Source organism: Protopterus annectens, chromosome 9.part0 (genome assembly GCF_019279795.1).
Source record: "Protopterus annectens isolate FY-2018-M chromosome 9.part0, PAN1.0, whole genome shotgun sequence".
Lineage (NCBI taxonomy): Eukaryota > Metazoa > Chordata > Ceratodontiformes > Protopteridae > Protopterus > Protopterus annectens.
The window spans coordinates 897169547-897188754 of record NC_056743.1 but is presented as its reverse complement, the minus strand read 5'-3'; the positions used below and the strand labels follow the sequence as shown (position 1 = coordinate 897188754).

At 38.8% G+C, this 19208-nt stretch overlaps 1 protein-coding gene across 1 annotated transcript in view; it reads left to right on the top strand.

Moving 5' to 3' along the window:
- The window catches only part of LRP1 (LDL receptor related protein 1), a 2772300-nt gene that overhangs the window by 2685256 nt on the left and 67836 nt on the right, over nucleotides 1-19208 (top strand). The window contains exons 84-85 of the mRNA XM_044083629.1: nucleotides 7452-7629; nucleotides 17050-17154. Coding sequence (XP_043939564.1) covers nucleotides 7452-7629; nucleotides 17050-17154 — 283 coding nt within the window. The remainder of the gene's footprint in view (nucleotides 1-7451; nucleotides 7630-17049; nucleotides 17155-19208) is intronic.

The following is a 19208-nucleotide window of genomic DNA, read 5'->3' as shown; positions in this document are numbered from 1 at the left end:
ATATATATATATATATATATATATATATATATTTGTGGTTACTGGATATGTTTGTTAATCTGATGAAGTTATTTAAAAAACGAAAACGCTCAATAAACACTTTTGGTGGATCCTGGTGTACTACTACTATTTGTTTTAAGATTAAGTTTACATGGTGATCATTTTCTGTTCTGTAGTCTTAATAGGTTCATAGGTTCATACTAGGCTATCTGCCCTGGGGCAATTATAAGCCTAGCCCGATTCTGCACATTTTTACATTCAAACGTATGCTTTTCCAGGGCTGAAGAACAGTGTACCAAACAGCCAGTCTTTAGTTTCCTTGTTACTTCTATTTGCAGGCCTTTGTGCATAAAAAGTGAACCCTGAAGTGGCAGGCTAATAATTGCATACATTTTACTACTGCTTTTTGCTAGCACTGCTAACTGATGCATGTGTATATAGCTGAAAGTTAACCCCCCCCCCCTTCAGCCGTTTTTCTTTTTACTGCCTACCTTTCCTGAGAACCGGTTCTGTTTTTCCATTTAACTCATTGCCCTTACAGCATCTGGCTGGACACATATTAGTGCTGTTTGCTGCTGCCCGTAAAATCACTATTATTTCTTGTATCTCTTTACCTTCTCGGACTAATCAGAAACTGTTTTTATTATGTAAACCATTATTCTGTTTTAGACTGCCTACTTATTTGGTATTATTGTGTGCTTTTAGTTTCCTACTGCATTTTGTTTATCCAGGGAGGTCTTTTATTAATTTCCTTGCTTCTCCCTGCACCTTAAAGTATCGTTTGGGTCAGTATTGCTTTCGGAACTAAGACATTTTAAATTAATAATCGCAATATTCACTTGGAATGTTGTAGTGGAATGATACTTTAAAATCCTTCATAAACTTAAAGGATAGCAACAAGCTGTCTTTCGTATTATCTTAGGGTTCCCTGCATTACTGATGTGGTGTCTTTCTGGTTTGTATTGTTTTCATTTTTTTCTGCTATGCAGGTGCTCCTGCATCATATTCCAATGTGGTCTGGTGTATACCATAGGGGCAGGATGTATTTTGTGATCCTGCCTCTCCATTTATGTACCCTTGAGTTTTGTGCTTTCCTGCTTTCTTTGAGTGTGTCTTACAAGACTTAACACCATTTTTTTCAGCATCGGTCTTTGATTTTTTTTTTTTTTTGGTAACCATCTTTTAAACTGCAAACAACATTGTGAGGTACTTTTTAATGCTTAGCTAGAAATAGATGCTGATGTGTTTTTCATCCAAAATCAGTTTTTACACAAGTTCTTGGCCACACTGTGTAGATTAGGTGTTAAGCTCATCATCTTTGACTGACAGTTCACTTTTAAACCCTTGACTTTACAGTTTATATGCATTTGTTTTATTTATATAACTTTGTGTACCGGGGTAGTGCACTGATCTCACTGGACTGGTTTCAGGCACAGACATTAGCAAAAGCAGCAAGCAGGTTAGGAGAAAGGAATTTGGACACACTACCTATAAACTAGAACAGTGAATCAGTAATGTAGCAAGATCAGAGCGAAGGGAGCAACTTATTCAGGCTCAGTGTTAGGGAGAGCGATTGGCCATCTGATCACTGTTTAGTGTGCACCGTTTTTTAAAAACACGGTATTGCATTTGTAGTCAAACCTGAGCACTGTGTGTTGTCTAAACTGCAGCAACTGCTTGCTACAGTTTGGAAAAAAAAAAAAAAAAACTAAAATTTGAGGAAGAAGGGGCAGGGCACAGAAACAGAACTCGACTGGCTCCTACGTTTCAGGAGCCACTGGCAACTAACGGATCACAGACTTTTTAAATTGTACCTCTGCTGAGGAAGGATGGGGGTGGGACACAGGAAAAGGACCAGATTGGTTCCTGCATTTTCAGGAGCACCAGCCCCCAGATCTCAGACCTTTTTTATATTTAGAGTTGGAGAGGCGAGGCGGCAGTAACAGACATTAATCCTAGGCAATACAAAAGCCAACCGTACGTCTGCAATGACTTGTATAGTTCTTTATATGTACATATGTATGTTGTGCAGAGAATCCGTGACCTAATTACTTTGTTTTATTTTGTAAATTTCGCCATAAATGTAACTGCCCAGTTCCTTGCTTCAGCCCAAACCTTACCTGAAAGCTGTAACAGGTGCCATAGCAATTGCCAGGTGGAAATATTTTCTTAAGGCTGTGTCATACTTCTCCAGATAAGCAAATCAGGGATAAAGGATCTTAAAACTCAAGGCTCATCTGGGACACCTAATTTGCATGCTATATGCATATTCAATTTGCATGCTGTATGCATATTCAGATCCATACATTAATACATGAAGAGTTCAATTTCACAAAGTCAGGATATTATTTACAAATATTATTTAATAAAAACAGTTGTGCATACACCATTACAGAGATATATGCACATAATATGTAGCAGATTATATTTTTTTGTGCAACAACTTACATTTTTTGTGCAATGTAAACTTAGTACTAATTTTCAGACACGTTATTTAATCAGACTCTGGAGTATATTACTGCAAAAAGGACATGAATACGTTTGCTGTAGTTCTATTGTTTTCACACAGTGCATTATGACAACTGCAATAATGGCATACTCATGTTAGCCACATGAACAATAATTATGGTATATAGCAGCAACAAAATGACCATGTAATACCTGATGTACGCATGACAGCAGTCATAATACAATATGTGAAGATCACCGTACAACAGGTGGCACAGATACTACATGTACCTGGAGTAAAAAAAATGGATTACAAAAGAATCACATCACAACTATATATAACTAAATTAATCACAGTAGCAGAGCATCTCGCAAACATACATCATAATAAAACTTGTATCAAAAAATAACATTCAGGTCTGAAGTAACGTGAACGGGTAGAGAGACTGAATTCATTAACAGGTCTGGCCTGGGAAAATCACACCTCTAGCAGCCTTCATGCATCCTCATGTTTCAAAGCATTTTCTGAAAATCAAGTTGAAAACCATATGCCAAGCAGATTAAACATATTACAAACAGTAAATGCTATTTAAAAAGTGCAAACAGCAATATTTAGCAGTGAAAAGACTTCTTAAAATGGTAGTAGTCATTGACAGTCTTTGCATTAATACTGTAGATGTGTGTAATGCATATGACAGAATTATAATTTTCTTCTGTAAAGCATCATTATCAAATTTTCATATCTTAGAAACTGTACAACCTAACCATATGTGGTCAGAACACTTGTTAGCCAACTATGACCTTTCACTTGAAAGCAACAAATGCATTTTGCCAGCTTATTTAAGGTATTTACAGAAATATGAAAAATTTTACTTGCCTGTATAATTCACAATGCAGCATACCTCAAGATGTACAACTTATTGTATAAAGTCAGTGAACGTTTTCTTCAACATCATATAAAGTTTACTTGATGTCACACAATATTTGGTTTTGGAATACTGCATATTTTCATAGTTACTAGCAAACAGCTAGCAAGACTGCCAATATAGTGTACTATAAATGGACATTGACAATGTATTTTTCCGTCTCCCACCATTAACAGCAAAACAACCAGAAAATCAGCCACAGAACTCAAAACCTGTCAAAGAATATATGTAATACCAAAAGCAGGTTAAAACATCCACAGTGGGGGAAATTTGAGAGGTTCCGTGTCTTAGTGTATAAAGTTATACAGCTGTGTGTTAGCTATATACTAAGACACAGAACCTCTTTTCAGTTTCTAGGGTTTCAAGTACATTTTTGACTTGTTGCTCATTTAATAGACATTTTAAAACTAAAATAAAACAATTACTTTATCTGTGCTGCTGGCTGGCTTTATGTAGTGTCTACTGTAGCTCAGTCTCCCATTCCTTTATTGCGAAGCAGTCATCAACAGCTAGGGTGGAAAAGGGTTCTTCAGGGAGAAAAAAAATTCTAATTCAGTGTAGCAATCCTCCCAAATAAAAGTTAGAAACAACCTTGGCTGTCGGAATAGGTTCAGATATGGAAGGGTTGCGGAAAAAAAAATTCTACTCAAACAATGGACGGCAAACTAACAATCCAATCTCAGTACACTTCTTGGCTCTTCTCCAGTACTACAGATATTTCCTTGGATTAGTCTCTTGATTATTTAGCTCTGCTTAACATGCAGACTCACAATGGGATCTTTACTGTCTTCTATTAGGTCCGCTGGTTCTACAGGTTAAACAGTCAGGAAGAGAATATGTGTATGTGAGTGATGTCAGCATGTGGGAGTGGTGCCAATCTCCTGTTATTATGCAAATTAAATACTGTAAAGTTATGCTCTGATTGGCTGAGCTGCCTACAGACAGAAGTGCAGACGTCTTGACTGTCGGATTATTGGGACTGCCAGCAGCTGCATTAAGAAGTTGGGGCTGCTGCAGTTTTTTAAAGCAAAAATGGGTCCTCCCAGGCAGATTGGGACACTTGAGAGATGAGACCTGTGTCGTCAATGTGGCTATCTCCTTCCCCATTGATGGATTTGCCTCAAGTAAAGATTACTCTCTTTAATTTCTCCACGTCTTTTGGGTTTCTAATACCTTGATGAGAATGGACCCCATTCTTAAGTCAAAGTATGATTAAGGTTCATGAAATTATTACTGTTTCAATATTTGATGTTAGCTAGGAGTGCTCTTCACAACACCCGCATTGTGCCCAGAATTGACTTCTCCTGCAATTCATATAGAGTTACATGTATTGGTAACATATCTAAACAAGACTGCAAATTCTTTATTATGAGACCTATTGCTCCTACTACTGGGTATCCTCCTTCCACATTGCCTCGTTTCTGCCTGTAAATTCTGATATTTTATGACTTTGTCTCTCTCTGTACATAAAACATTGTAATCACTGGGTGTAGGAATTTCAGTGATCAATGCTACTTTTGTCTTCTTTTCATGGACTACTTTTCTACTACTACTACTTTCTACTACTTTTCTCACATCTATTTTTTGAATTGTGGTAATGGGTGACCCCATGTGATGTAAACTTCATCATTCTCAATAGTGCTTTGTGCTTCCAGTGCTTTTCAGCTACTTCAGTATTATGTCTACACAATCCCCAATGCAACAGTCTTGCCACATTATGCCTTTCAGTATACAAGCCCTCTGCCATTAGTGTATCACACCCAGCAACAAGATCCAATTGTTTCCAGTGCTCTTTTACAGAATCTGCATTTATCTGTTTCTCCCACATGTTCAATGGACTTTGTAAACCAATGTGTGCGCAGTCCACTATCCTGGGCTGCTAATTTTAACCTTTCATCTTTTAGTTTAAATTCACCTCTCCTTATCCATTCTTGCATCAGATCCTGATCAACATGAAGCTGTTGGAGGAATTTTGTGTATTTACAACTATATTTATGCCTTTTCCACATTTCTTGTCTTAGCATCTAATCCCCCTTGTTTTTTTCTTTTTTTTTTTGGTACATTCGGTTACCACCTGATTTTTCGTTTCCATTCCCACTTGACACCGTCATGCTTCTGCTAAACTAAGCAGAGAAATCATCTTAAATTTGTTTTCTTCTTTCAAAACTTTCACTATGTTTGGATCTGGGGAAGTCAGAAGATATGTATGCCATCCTACTATTCCAGATCTATACATGTAATCAGTTTTGAGGAGGCCCATATAAACATTTTTCTTACTTTCCTGTCCAACTGATCCAGTACCTTTTAGTTTGTCAGTCACCCCAAAAACTGTAAGTTAGAACAGGAAGATCAAATTGGTTTATAGCTTGGACTTTACTAGGTGTCAGCGCTGTTTTCAGTGTTAATTTTAGCCATCGAAAGTATTCCTTACTGAATTTTGTTTGCATTTGTTGATGTTTTATTGTCGATCCTTCATCAGTTCCCAAATATTTATATACTCCCTTTTGCTCAAGTTCCCTTATGTCACAGACTTATATTTTCTTGGTGCTGCACCTTTCCTGATTTAAAGCTTTTGCACATGTATCAAGACCAAATGACATTCTTTTATCATCTCAGAAAGCTTTGACCACTTTCAGTTCCTCATCTGGTAAACTATACAGATTTACGTCATTCACAAAAAGTATATGAGAAGTCTTTACACTTAGTTGTTGTCCAAGAGCTAAATTGTAACCATGACCTTATCTGTTAAGTAGGCCACTTAATGAATTAAGGGCAGGACAAAAGTGCAGCTGTGACAGTCACCCTGGAATATCACCCTTTCAGTTTTTATCCCTGGGATAATGATTTTCCTTTACCATGGCTTAGCTGCAAAGTGGTTTGCTATGTGTCATGGTCACTGTAATATAATTGATCAATGTAGTGCATCTTTTACATCTGTAAGCACTCCTTTAGCTATGAGTGTGGGATGCTGTCAAATGCTTTTTTGGAATCTGTCCATGCCATACTTAGATTGTTCCTCTTTTTATAATTCTCCATTATAACTTTAACAACAAATGATCAAAAGATTTGTCCATACGACTTTCTTTTGTGATGCTTTTGTTCTGTTGCCATGATTGAGTTTTCATCTAAATGACTGTAAATTTGTCAGCATCAATTCCAATATATAGTTTATATATCGTCTGAAGGCAGTTATTGGTCTGTACTTTTTAGGATAGCATGCAGATTCATTGTTAAGGAGGAGTATCATTTTTCCTCTTGTTAACCAAGTTGGTGTCTGTTTGAGGTACACGTATAAGTATTTCTTACTCTGGGCTTAAATCTTCATGTAAAGGTTTAAATACTTTTAGCTAGAAGTTGCACACTGCATCTGAGCCTGAGGTGTTCCATTTAGGAGCTTTTCTTAATTTTGTTTCAATTTCTTTGGCTATTGCTTCACCCCATTTCATACCGTGTACATTTGAACTCCTTACTGTTTCTTTTACTTCTTTCCATTCAGCATCTTTGTCATGTTCCATATTATCTTCGTAAGTATTTCTCCAAAATGTGTATATTTCTTCTTCTTTTTGGTGGTGTTTCTATTCCTTTTGCTTTGTTTCCCAATTCAGTATAAAACTCTGTTTCATCGATGACTTATTGTATACTTTTGTATTTATGTCCATATCTTCTAAATGTTTCTGCCTGTGCTGATATCTTTAGTTCATTATTTGTAATAGTATATGAAAATCCTAGTCTGTTCTAATTCTGCGCACTTCTTTTGTCACATCTGTCTAAGTATTTTTGTTGAACGGTTCCCTCTTCTGTACTCTTCTAACAGTGACAAGATCACAGTATGGTTTAATAGATGCTCTAACAAATACCTTTATACCAGAAGAAAGCACTGTACAATTTCACAGAATGCCAAAATGGTAACTGATGGCAGAAGTCATTGAACTTAAATTGTCTTTTCTACAATATGTTATACTTGTGGATGGATTCATGGGAAGGAAAAACTTAACATTTAATTAAAAATTTAATTTAAATACTGCAACATGATCCTTATTTTTGTCAAGTCTCAGTTTTTCTGTATTTGTATTGCAGAGAAATGTTTTGATTTGTGTCACAACAATGGAGTTTGCCAGCAGCGGTCAGATGGGACCAAGTTTTGTCGATGCCCAATCCAATTTGAAGGCGAAAAGTGTGAAATTGATAAATGCAGCCCTTGCCTTGACAAAAACAAGTGTACGATTAACAAGCAGACTGATGAAGTCAAGTGCAAGTAAGTTGTGGTTGCCAGAAAGAAGCAAAAAGACTTGCACTGTATATAGCAGTTATTATTATAATTGACAGACTTTGTTTTGTGCTCTGACAAGACTGCATGTGGAACAACATAGTGTTTGATGCTGCGAATTGTCACAACTAACCATGAAAGAATGACACATCCTGTTTTGTATGTGCTTAAGCACAGAAACCAGTGCGCTTGCTAACAGTTGTCCATGGAGTATTGTCATATTTTGTTTTGTGCACTACTATGATCAGCCATAGAAAATTGTCAAGTGTATGGCTTTGTAAAACATTGCAATTTTGTGTATTGTCGTAGCTGATGATGAGACAAAGACTCTGCACTCGTCATAGTGTGTTTTGTAAATGAGGTGCCTTGCAGCTAAAAAAGTCATGATCAGTAAAGCTCAGATAAATTCTTCACAAGCAGTTAGGTAGCTGTCAGGATGCCAAGTTAATACAACAGTCAGGATAGTTTTCAAAGGTCTGCCATCTTTTGTCTGGGTTTCATTCTTAAAAAATTCTGCACTATGCAGGATATGTCCCGTAATGTATTTAAGAATAGGATGTACAGTAGGTGAACAAATCTATACATCCATGCTATGTAGCTGCTTGTTTACTATCATTTTAGAATGCAGTTGGGTATTGATTTGTTGTAACAATTTCAAGGTTTGTAACAGATAGAGGAAAAGTGTTTTATGTGTAGAAACTCATGTGAAGTGTGCTTATAGTCATAATTCATGTAGGAGACTGTGCTATGTGCAGCATGCCTGAAAGTAGATAAGGGAAGTGTGCTTATAGTCATAATTCATGTAGGAGACTGTGCTATGTGCAGCATGCCTGAAAGTAGATAAGGGAAAAATAGAGTTGGTTGATTTCATTATAGTTTGCTTCTTGCAGGAATTGCTGAATAATGTAAGTTTGGTTTAATACTGCAGTATGTGCACAGTTAATTTGACTAAATATGCTCAATAGGGAGGAGTAGAAGCCATTGTCTTATTATTCCAAAAACCTAATCCCACAAAGTGAGATGTAATGAAGTTTGAACTAAATTTGTAATTAAAATCAGTTTACATGGGGTAGCTTTTGCAGCAGATATAAGTGCTTATAGTTTGTAATATTCTCCCTTCAGATTCGAGGCACATATCCACCTTCTATTTATTTTATTTTATTTATTTTACATTTGTTGATCGGGTTTGTCCAGCAAAGCTAAGTAGCCCTTTTTCAGAAGAGGTCTGGGGAGAAAAGCTCCACATGTTCTACAAATTATCATTTAAAAAATAAGTAAACAATCAACTGGTTTACAGAAAATATTCAAAGCAACATATACATGAAAAACAAGGATTTACTACAGTAAACTAATCATTATGTCTGTCAGAGTTAGAATCCTACATCATTCAGAAAGACTAACAGTAGTTTTGTCACCAGACGTAAAATCTTACATTATGCAGATAAGAATGTATGTAATGTGCTTAAGATAGGGAAGTTAATGTGAGACAAGGTCTAGAATGTTAGAGAAAGTTACATAAGTTGGTAGCAGATAGAGGTGTGCAATTAGGGTTGATAAGCTGTTTAAGGGGGGTGGGTACAGAGGTAGGTCCATTCCCTTAACAGGTATTCTGTAGTGGCTAGCTTGAATTGACTAAGGTGCTTGAGTGACCTGATCTGTAATGGGAGTTTGTTCCAGGCCTTGGAAGGATTATCGCTATAGAGAATACATCCTTTCTTAGTTTTAGGTTTGTGGATTTGTAGCAGATCTAGGTTAGAGCTACAGAGGTATCTAGCAGGTGAATAGTGGGAGATGACAGATGATAGGGAAGGACAGTAAGAAGGCTGATAAAGGATGGAGTGGATGATCTGGACTTGAGGGAGAAGAAGCTGGTGAGGTAGTTCTAGCCAGTTAAGGTGTTTGAGTGAGAGACAGTGATGTGACTTGTAAGTTTGATGGGCTGCAAATTTGGCTACCTTGTAGGTAGATTCAAGTAGGAGGTAGGCATAAGTGAGTGTTACTTTAGCTTCACAGGTGAGAAAGTTTTTTGTTGCGGTAGAGGAGCCCTAGTTTCTGATGATTTTTCTTGACACAGTTGTTAATGTGTAGATCGAATTTAAGTTGGTCGTCAGTGATGACACCAAGGAGTTTGTGTTAGTTTCTACCTTGATGAGTGTGTTATTGAGGGAGAGGATTGTGAATGTAGATTTAATGTGGTTGTAGTTTTAGGAAGAAAAAACAGTAGCTTAGTTTTTTTTGGGTTAAGGATAAGCTGGTTATCAGAGAGCCCGTTTTCTACTGAGTTAAAGGAAGTCTGTGTTGTAGAGATGAGTTCGTAGGGAGAGTCAGCAATAGTGATGACAGTAGAGTCATCAGCATATCGGACCAGTGATGACTGAGGACAGGAAGAATAAAGAAGAAGTGAAGATGTTGAAAAGTAGTGGTCCAAGGATGGAACCCCGAGGGACACCCATTTTAACTGGGAGAGGAGGGGAGAGTGTAAATTGCCACTTCACTGTTTGAAAACCACGCAACAGTAGAAGGGGAGAAGTTAATGTTGGTTAGTTTGTGCAGAAGAGGGTGAGAGACTGTGTCAAAAGCTTTAGAGAGATTATTAAGCCATTGAAGCCCATTTCTACAGCTTCATCTAGGTCTGCCAGGTCATTTGGAAGTTTTAAAGGTTCTGATGTAGAGCAGTTGTTGCCCACCTTCTTGCTGGCCCAGATGGATCTTGGGATCATCCCCACTACCTTGGCTCTGAGTACAGAGTGTCCTTTCCCCTTGGCTCCTGCACTCGTCATTCCTCCCTTGACCCATTCATTGATGCCGAGAAACTTGGATCCAACTGTTCCCTTGTCTTCCCACTCATTGGTGCCAGCAGCTCGTTTCCTCAGCCATTGAATCCATCCTTGATGTTCTCGAATCTGACCTGTTGGAGCTGGGTGCTTCTCATTACTGAAGTGTTGGGGCTGAGGCCCTGGAGTCAGGATTGACTCTCAGGTTTTCAGACCCATCTCTTCTCTTGGGTGCTTGACCTTGGATAGCTCAGCTCCAGTCTCATCCTGGGATCCGACCAGGTCAGCACCAGGCACTTATTTCTCTATCAGGTCTTTAGACACAAAGTGTGTGGTGTCTGGCTGTCCAGCCTCGGTGTTGCATTTGCTGTGGCAGTGACCAGTTTTCTGCTGCCAAGTCAGATCCACCCTGATCCTAAGGCCCATCTAGTTCCTCAAGCTCACATCAACTTATTCCAGGATAGCCCACACCATTACTCCTCACGCCTTCCCAGAACATGGGCTCTCCTGCTGCTTCAGTGGCTCTCAGGCCTTCTTGTCCCTGGAAGGTTCCGTCAAAGAACAGATGTATGAGAAAGCATTTGGACTCCCTGGAGGACTCTCTCACAGAGGATACCAATGTCAGTGAAGGAGAAGGGTCCCCAAAATCCTCCAGCAATGATGGCTTCTTTAGTGGCTTATTGGAATTGATGAGAAAACGTGGGGGGTAAACTGGTAAAAGCCCCTACCTCTGAGGAGTTGGTATTTCTTGAGGCTTTTGCACAAGTCCATTCTCATCCTGAATGGTACCACCAGCAGAAGCTGATTTTCCAGAGGGCATGGAATGAACCTGAGGTGGATATGCCAATCCCTCTCAAACCCAACAAGGTACTGGTTCCCACAAAGGTAGACAATTTTTTTTCAGCGAAGATCTAGTGGTGGATGCCATCATGGTTGCATCCACTATCAAGAAGGAGATGTCTGAGGAGAGCTGTTATGTTCCATCCCCAAAAAAGGAGTTGCGGGCTTTGTGCCATATGGGGAAAACGCCTATGCATCAGCCACATTAATGTTGTGTGCACTTAGCTGTTTGGTCCATTTGACAAAGCTCCATTGAGATGTGGTTTTGAAGATGTCAAAATTGTTATTGAAATTGCAGCCGCAGGAAGCTCAAAAGGCTCTAGAGGATAAGCTGTCTACAATGCAGTCCATCGTCAGTGTTTCACTGAGACTTCTAATGCTACTGATGAGACAGCATACGCAACAGGCACTGATATTATCATGCGTTGCCATGCCTGGATGCACTTGGGTAATTTGTAGACTGCTTTTAGTTGTCCTTTCTAAATGCTTCCTGTGATGGCTTCAATCTATTTTGTGTAAAATTCAAAGATATTCTGAGCAGGAGTGAACAGGAAGGGAGACACTGCCTTTTATTGGGATACATTTTTCCTCCCCTCAGAAATCAGTTTCTAGGAACCAGAAGGGTGGCAAATGTCTGTCTCTTTCGTACATTGCAGCAGTTTTCCCAAGATGCTCCTGGAGATGGTGTTCCTCCCAGCAGAGGGAAGCCTGACTGGATGCCACCTTAGGGACAGAGATGGTCTGCAGAACCAGTGCTAATGGGGACTTTTTTAAGTCTCTTCAGGCACCCCTGGGGGGTTGACTGACTGCTGCTGTGTGGAGGCAGTCAGGGGGCACCTGACTGTCCACTGAGAAGCTAAGAAGGCCATCACTTCAAATGCTTGGGTGTTGAGGGCTGTTTTTGAAAGTTATTCAGTTCCCCTTTTTGTTTGCCCTAAAGAAGTCTCTAAAATCGCTTCCTTACATTCCACCCTGTTAATGGAGTGAAGCAGTGGCAGATATACAGAAACTGCTGTAAAACTGAGTAATCCAGGAGGTCCCACTAAACCAGGATCCCCGGGTCTACTCGAGATTCTTTTACATGACAAAGAAAAACAAGGAACTTGGGCCAATTTTGGACTTCAGCTGGTTAAACTGCTGTGTAAAATAATCCAGATTCCAGATGGCCGTGGTGCAGTCCATTCAGGATGGATGACTGGATGTGCTCAGTAGATCTGAAGGATGCCTACTTCCATATAAAGAAAACAAGACTTTCCAGTAGGTTTCTGCTCTTACCGCTGGGAGCCAGCAATTATCTGTTCAAGGTACTGCCCTTTGGACTCACCAGAGCCCCTTGGGTGTTCACTAAGTGTATGTCAGTCTTTGCCACCTGGCTCAGGCTACAATGATTTCAGGCCTTTCCTTTATCTGGGCAACTGGCTCATCATAGCATCCACTAAGGTGTCTCGTAATAATAGCCAGGAATCTTTTGCTTCAAGTTGGTCTATACTTGGAAATCATCATGAACTATGAAAAATCCAACCTTTTCAGACTGTGAAATTTATCAGATGTCATTTGGATGCCACCATTGAAATTGCTAAATTGCCTACTTCCAAACTGTCTTCCCTACAAATCCAGGCAGCGCAAGCACTAAACTCCCGGAGATCTCCAGCTTATGTGGTTCTTCAGCTTCTAAACTTGATGACCACATCAGTTTGCCTTATTTATTTGGAAAGGATCCACATGCAGATTTTACACTGGTCCCTGGCCATCCAGTGGTCAAGTTTGATCTCATCCCATGGATTTTCCCATCCATTTCATCAACAAATGCTGTCACCACATTGCTTGCTGGCTGGAGTCCCATCTGGTACAAGCACGTCCTCCATTCGTTCTTCCCCAACCATAGGCCATGGTCATCAGAAAAGCTTCTCTCATGGGGGTGGGGAGAATTTTGAAAGGAAGACAATCCAGGGTGCCTGGTCAAAGTCAGAGACCAGTGTTCACATCAGTATTTTGGAGATGAGTGCAGTCTCCTAGCATTGCAAACATTCCAGGACACTTTTTTCAGGGGTTTGATTGCCATTTAGTGCGGCAGTATGTCATTGGTTTGGTTTATAAACAGTCAAGATGATACACTGTCCTATCCCCTTTGTTGAGAGGCCATGAAAGTTTGGCAGATGGCCATGTCCTCACAGACATTTCTTAAGTCTGAGTCAGTCTGTTCATTTATCTGTCTTCTTTCCCAACCTTGGTATCAAGGATGAATTTTCAGTCAGTTGAGATTTTGTTCCTACAGAACTGTGTCTTTCAGGAAATCTAATTAGGTTTTTATCTCCTTTTCCAAGACTGTACTGGGTAAGCCAGTTTTTAAGGTGATGTTATCCAAATGGCTTTTCAATTGTAATTAATTTCTGTACTCCTCCAAAGCAGTCCCATTACCTGGTAAACCTAAGGGTCATTCAGCTTGGGTGGTGGCCACTGTAGCAACCTTCTTTGCCCAAGCCTCATTAGATGACATTTGTGCATCTATGTCTTGGTCTAGCACTTATACCTTTGTAAATCATTGCAAGTTGGATATTCAGTCCAGGTCCAGGCCTTCCTTTGGTGCTACCATTTTGCAGAATGTTCTCTCCTAGTACACCCTGGGGTTTTTACTGGGTGAGAACTCTGTCCAACAGGTTGAGTCAGATGGAAAAGACAACATTGGCTACAAAAATTATGTACTTATCATAACGTTAGATCCATGTTATCGTCTTCCATCCATCTGAATCACCCACCCTCCATCCCCTCTCCAAATAACCATTTATTTTGGGAGACTTCTGACTGACTGTGCAGATCTAACTGAATATGGGGCATGAGATAATTGCATAGCAGGCCTTTCTCTTCCCATTGTTGTGTGTACCTTTAATCATTTCTTTGGGGAACTTTTGTTTCCATATGTAATGTTCAGGAGTGTAGGAGGGATAAATTCCATCTAAGGAGATCCAGAAAGGGCAGAGCATTATAGGTAGAGGAGGCAGAGCTTCAAAACTAGAAAGTCTCAAGTGCCAGCTTTGGATCCAATTTGGATTCAGTAACCCAAAGGTTGAGACGGACAGAAGACAGCAGTCTAGCCTTATGGTAAGTACTCAACTTTTGTTTTGCTCGAAATATAATTTTGTCTTTTATTTCACCCACTGGTCTCCATAGGATCAAAATAGATGGGAGAGGTCCTTGCATGCCCTGGACATTCATCAGCAACTCTGACTGTACCTTTTTAAGGTTAAACCTTTCTTTCAGACTGACCTACTCTGTGGCTTTTGCACAGGTGTAGAAGGAAAGCCACTGAAACAAACGCCATCTGGAAGTTTAGATAACTATTTTGTCTTCAGGAAGTTAGATTGCATCTTTTGTGTGCTGTTAAAGTACACTCCACTACAGTTATTTCTGCTTCAAGTGGCCATTTCAGAACCATGTCCACAACATATGTTTGTATTCCTGCCATTTAGTTGGCAGTTTAAATATCTGCCAGGCTTTACTTTTTGGGCTTCTGCTTGGTTAGTAGAGGATCAGAGTAAAGATATTGTTGAATGTATTACGCCTTGAGTGTTTTTCGTGTCTTTCGGTTTCATCATGTTTGCTGGACCCCTAGAGAAGTTTTCTTGAAATATGATGGTTTTCATATGTGCACTCACCATATTTTGGAAAGATAAATTCAGCATGGATTTGTGTAACAAAATCCTTATTACTTGTACACTGCCCTACTATATATAATTGTGTGTTATTTTCTTAAAACAGATTTTGTGGTCTTTTAAGATTTCTCATTTCTTCATCATTTTGCCAAACAGGAAGCCTTAGTTGGCATGCAAAATTTGGACTCTTGTGCATTGCAATACAGCGATCTGAGACTGAAAGTTTTGTGTCTTGTGGACTATAGTACTGATATTTTTTGTAACTGGGTATAATCCATACTGTAGAATTATTTCTGCACCAGCAGCTGACCCTCAACCACCATCTATAACAGATGAAGATTAGGCAGCTTCCAATTAAATGTCAAATGAAGCTATATAGGCATCGTGTCTAACCAAATAAGCAAAACTGAACATTAAAAAACATAAACTGATAAATGGTTGCAAATGCTGGTGGAAAATGTCCATTGTAATGCATTTATAAAAAATGTAAGGCTGTGTCTACTGCCTTACTTGGAGTGCTGTTTCTTGTTTTACACGTCTAGGAGATGGACAACAGTAGCAGTTTTCAATGGAGTAATTTTTTGAAAGAATACCTGAAAGAATAAGAAGTTTTGTGTGAATCACCAGCGTTTTAAGTATGTTTTGCTGCTTGGATTTGAGATAATCATATATGGGACTTTTAAGAAGTGATTGAAAGCAAAAGGGAGCATAGCTATCTTCTAAGTTATGGATAGTTTAAGATGGTCTTAATAATTTTTTTTTTTTTTTTACATTTGTTTACGGGGCTGGGCCAGCTGGATATATGCCCATTTTCAGCAGAGGCCCGGGGAGACCAGCTCCAAATACAAACATTAATATCAGAATTTACAAATTTAGAAATGTTTCGAAATTTTTAGAAAGAAAAGTTTTACAAATAAAAACTGTTCTATAGAAATGGCAGTGGTGAGCTGTGAAACACATTGCCTGAGTCAGAGGTACTCCATAGATTGACACTAGAAAGAAGGAATTAGACAGTGGTAAGGAAGATGTAACTTCATAGAGACTAGATTTAAGACAAATACTGATTTGACAGACCACTTTTCTTGTTCATTAGTATCTTAGCATGTTAATATATATAACAGTTATTTTTCTGTAGTAATTTAGTTGCAGTCCTTGTTTCAGTTGCTTTTTTTCTGTTTTTACTAAGCTATAAAGGACTAGTAGGGTAAAAAAAACGAACAAAAAATACACATTTTCTTGATGTGTAGTACTAATGTCCATGTATACTCGGTTATTTTTTTTTTCTATCTGCAATTGGTCCAGTAAGGATCTCCATACTGATATGGTTTTCTTTGTTGTTCATGCTTTCTTCTTCCTAAAGTGCACCCTGTACACAGAAGACATTATTTTGATCACTCCTGTTCTGGAGGTTTCTTTGTCTATTCATGCAGAATGGCTATACTCAGAAGTACTGATTACTTTCAGAATTTTTGTTTTTTTTTTTCTTAAGTTTTCACCGATTTATGTTATGTTTTAAAGGCACTGTAATGAGCTCTCCCTTTGTTCATTGACAAAACAGTGCTTAAATTAGATTTTTTGTAATCTAGAAATGAGTTGCAAGAGCTCGATATTCAGTCCATTTAATTCACTGTTAGCAGGTTTCTTGACATTTCAGCTTAGTAAAATAGTTGTGTGTCCACAAAAGACTCAGTAAGTATTTGAGCCCAGTGGGAGAAAAAGAAGGTAGCTGTAAATCCTTAGAGACACATTAGCTTTATGACACTGTTGTGAGGGAGGTGAAATGCTACAGAAACCCTCTTCTGTGGACTTTGACTTCAAATGTAGTGGCCAGTATGATGCAAGAGTCAGGTAGACACATTCTGAAAGAAAGTATTGTGAGGGTCCCTTCAAATCCAGCATGTGTACAGAAGGAGCTGAGAGGCATAGATATTCCATAGAAGTGGAGAAGCAGCCGAATCTCTGATTTGTGGTAATGTTGAAGTCATTTTGTAGTGGGGAACTTATACCGTGGAAAGGGGGAGGGGATATGTTTATGATGTAGTTATCATTCAAGTGAAATGAGTGACTTTTTGATGATAGCACATGTTACTGGTGTATTGCATTGCAGTATTCTTTTCTGATATCCTGTCTGTAATGTTCCCCAGATGCCCTGATGGAAGAGAAGCACCTAGCTGCCTGAATTGTAGTAATTTCTGCTTTAACAAAGGAACCTGTAAATTTGACGTGGAAGCCCAGAGTCCATACTGCCAGTAAGTGAATTTGTATACATGTATTTACATGATTGTGTGTATTTATTATAGATAACTTCTGTTAATGTTTGGTGTGATATAGGCAGTAGATTTCAGAGTGGATGAGTTGGCTTCCCAGAATTACCATCTTATTGTAAATGTAGTGGCTTTATTTTCAGAGTCCACATGCTGATTGGGAAAGAAACTACAGTTCAATGAGTGCAGCTTCCAAAATGATTTCCTAGAGGGGGTTATCAGATGATCCCTTCAATTTTTAGCCTCAGAAGTCCGATCCTTGGCAAATGTGACAGTAGTGTAAATTTACAGGAACTGTAATGTGATATTCATATCTAGGTCATTTAGCAGTTCAGCAAGCAGGATAAAAGGTATAAAATTAAAAATAGAAAAAACTCAGCTGGAAAATGCCAGAAAACAGATCTAAATCTGGGGTGAGTCATTTTGACAGTAGTTCTTTGTGTGGATTTTCTAGACTTTTTTGATAGCAGCATACACCTGCATGAGGCAGTGATAGTTGTTTATGTCACAGTGCAGCCAGGGTAGAGTTAGTCCCTTACATAAGTATTATTGGTGGACACTCGTTTAAGCTAAATAAACAAATTAAATAAGTGTGTGATAAATTTTTTTCCTGTTTTGCAGGTAAAGCAGTGGCCCTTTTGGCCCTTCTTTCTTCAGTGGCTGAGAATTTTATTATTTTTATTTTATTATCTTTGCTTTACCCCCCCCCCCCCCTCCCCATTTGTAAATCAACTATAGTCAGTAACTAAGTAGTAAAGGAATGCAGTATTGTTTTTGTAAAGTTTTCACCATAACATTTGTTAGTAAGTGCTTTTGGTGGTATGAAAATGCGTCACAAGGACCTTCATATTCAGTGATTGCTCTGTTCTGGAACATACTTTTCCCCTCTGCCCTTATCAGCCATTAGCTCTTTCATACTGGTCTTGATCCCTTTTAGTTGCCCCACTATGTACCCACTTTAGTAGTAGCTGGCATGAGTAAGAATCCTCTGTAGTATACCTCTCAACCTCTTACAACAAGAATTCTGGACAAAGTCAAAAATAATGGAGGACAAAGGGCCAAAAATAGGGGAAATTAAAAACATTGCTATTATAAAATTAGAAAGTTGCTAGAATAACATCGTTTGTATTAGCATGGATTTTCTGAAGAAAATGAAGTCTGAAACTCAAATGTCTGCCATTATTTAATTACTTAATCCTCAGTGATTTGCCAGAAAACCACCAATTTTATTAAGAACAGACCTAAAGTGATGATCAAAAATCTGGACATTCTGTAAATGTCTGGACAGTTGTGAGGTATAATCTAGAAGGGCCGTGATCCAGGCAGCCATGGTGTATTTTTTTTGTGTTTAACTCGACTTCCAACAGCTGATGTGTGCACTTGCTTGCCCAAGGTCTTCAGTGTCTTCCCCACTGCTTTACTGACTTATGCATACCAATAATGAAGGCTGCTGTATCAACTCTGCTTAACATTGCCAGCCCAACCTATTTGAATGCATGAGAAGAACATTTCTGTCTGTCTCGGTGTACTTTAACATTGCAGTGTGATCTCCCCTCCCCCACCATGGCTGAGCTGGTTTTTAGTGCTCTCTCTCTCTCTCTCTCTCTCCCTTCCTCATCAGCTCCTTCACAGTTCACTTTGCTAGTTTTTCCATGTCGTCTGAGTGATAGTCAAAGCTTTATCTGTCTATGGCACATACTTGGCCTAATTATTTTAAGTAGCTTTTCAAAGAATTTGCAGTTGTATTTACTGTAGGATTTTTATTAAGGCTGCAGAGTTTGTTAAAGGCATTACAGACTTTTGCTTTACAGTAAACTATGTTCCCAATCAAGTCATCATAATACAGTGACCAAAAACTCCTCTCCATCCACGAACCTATCAAATCTGCTGAGTATGATCTTACTCATACGATATTGCTAAGGCCTGGAACTTCTTACCTGTATCCATTAGGTCAATATCCTCTCTGCAGTCCTTTGAAACCATTTTGAAAGACTTCCTAGCCAAAATGTGTCTCTGTTCTTGCTCACACCAGGATAAAC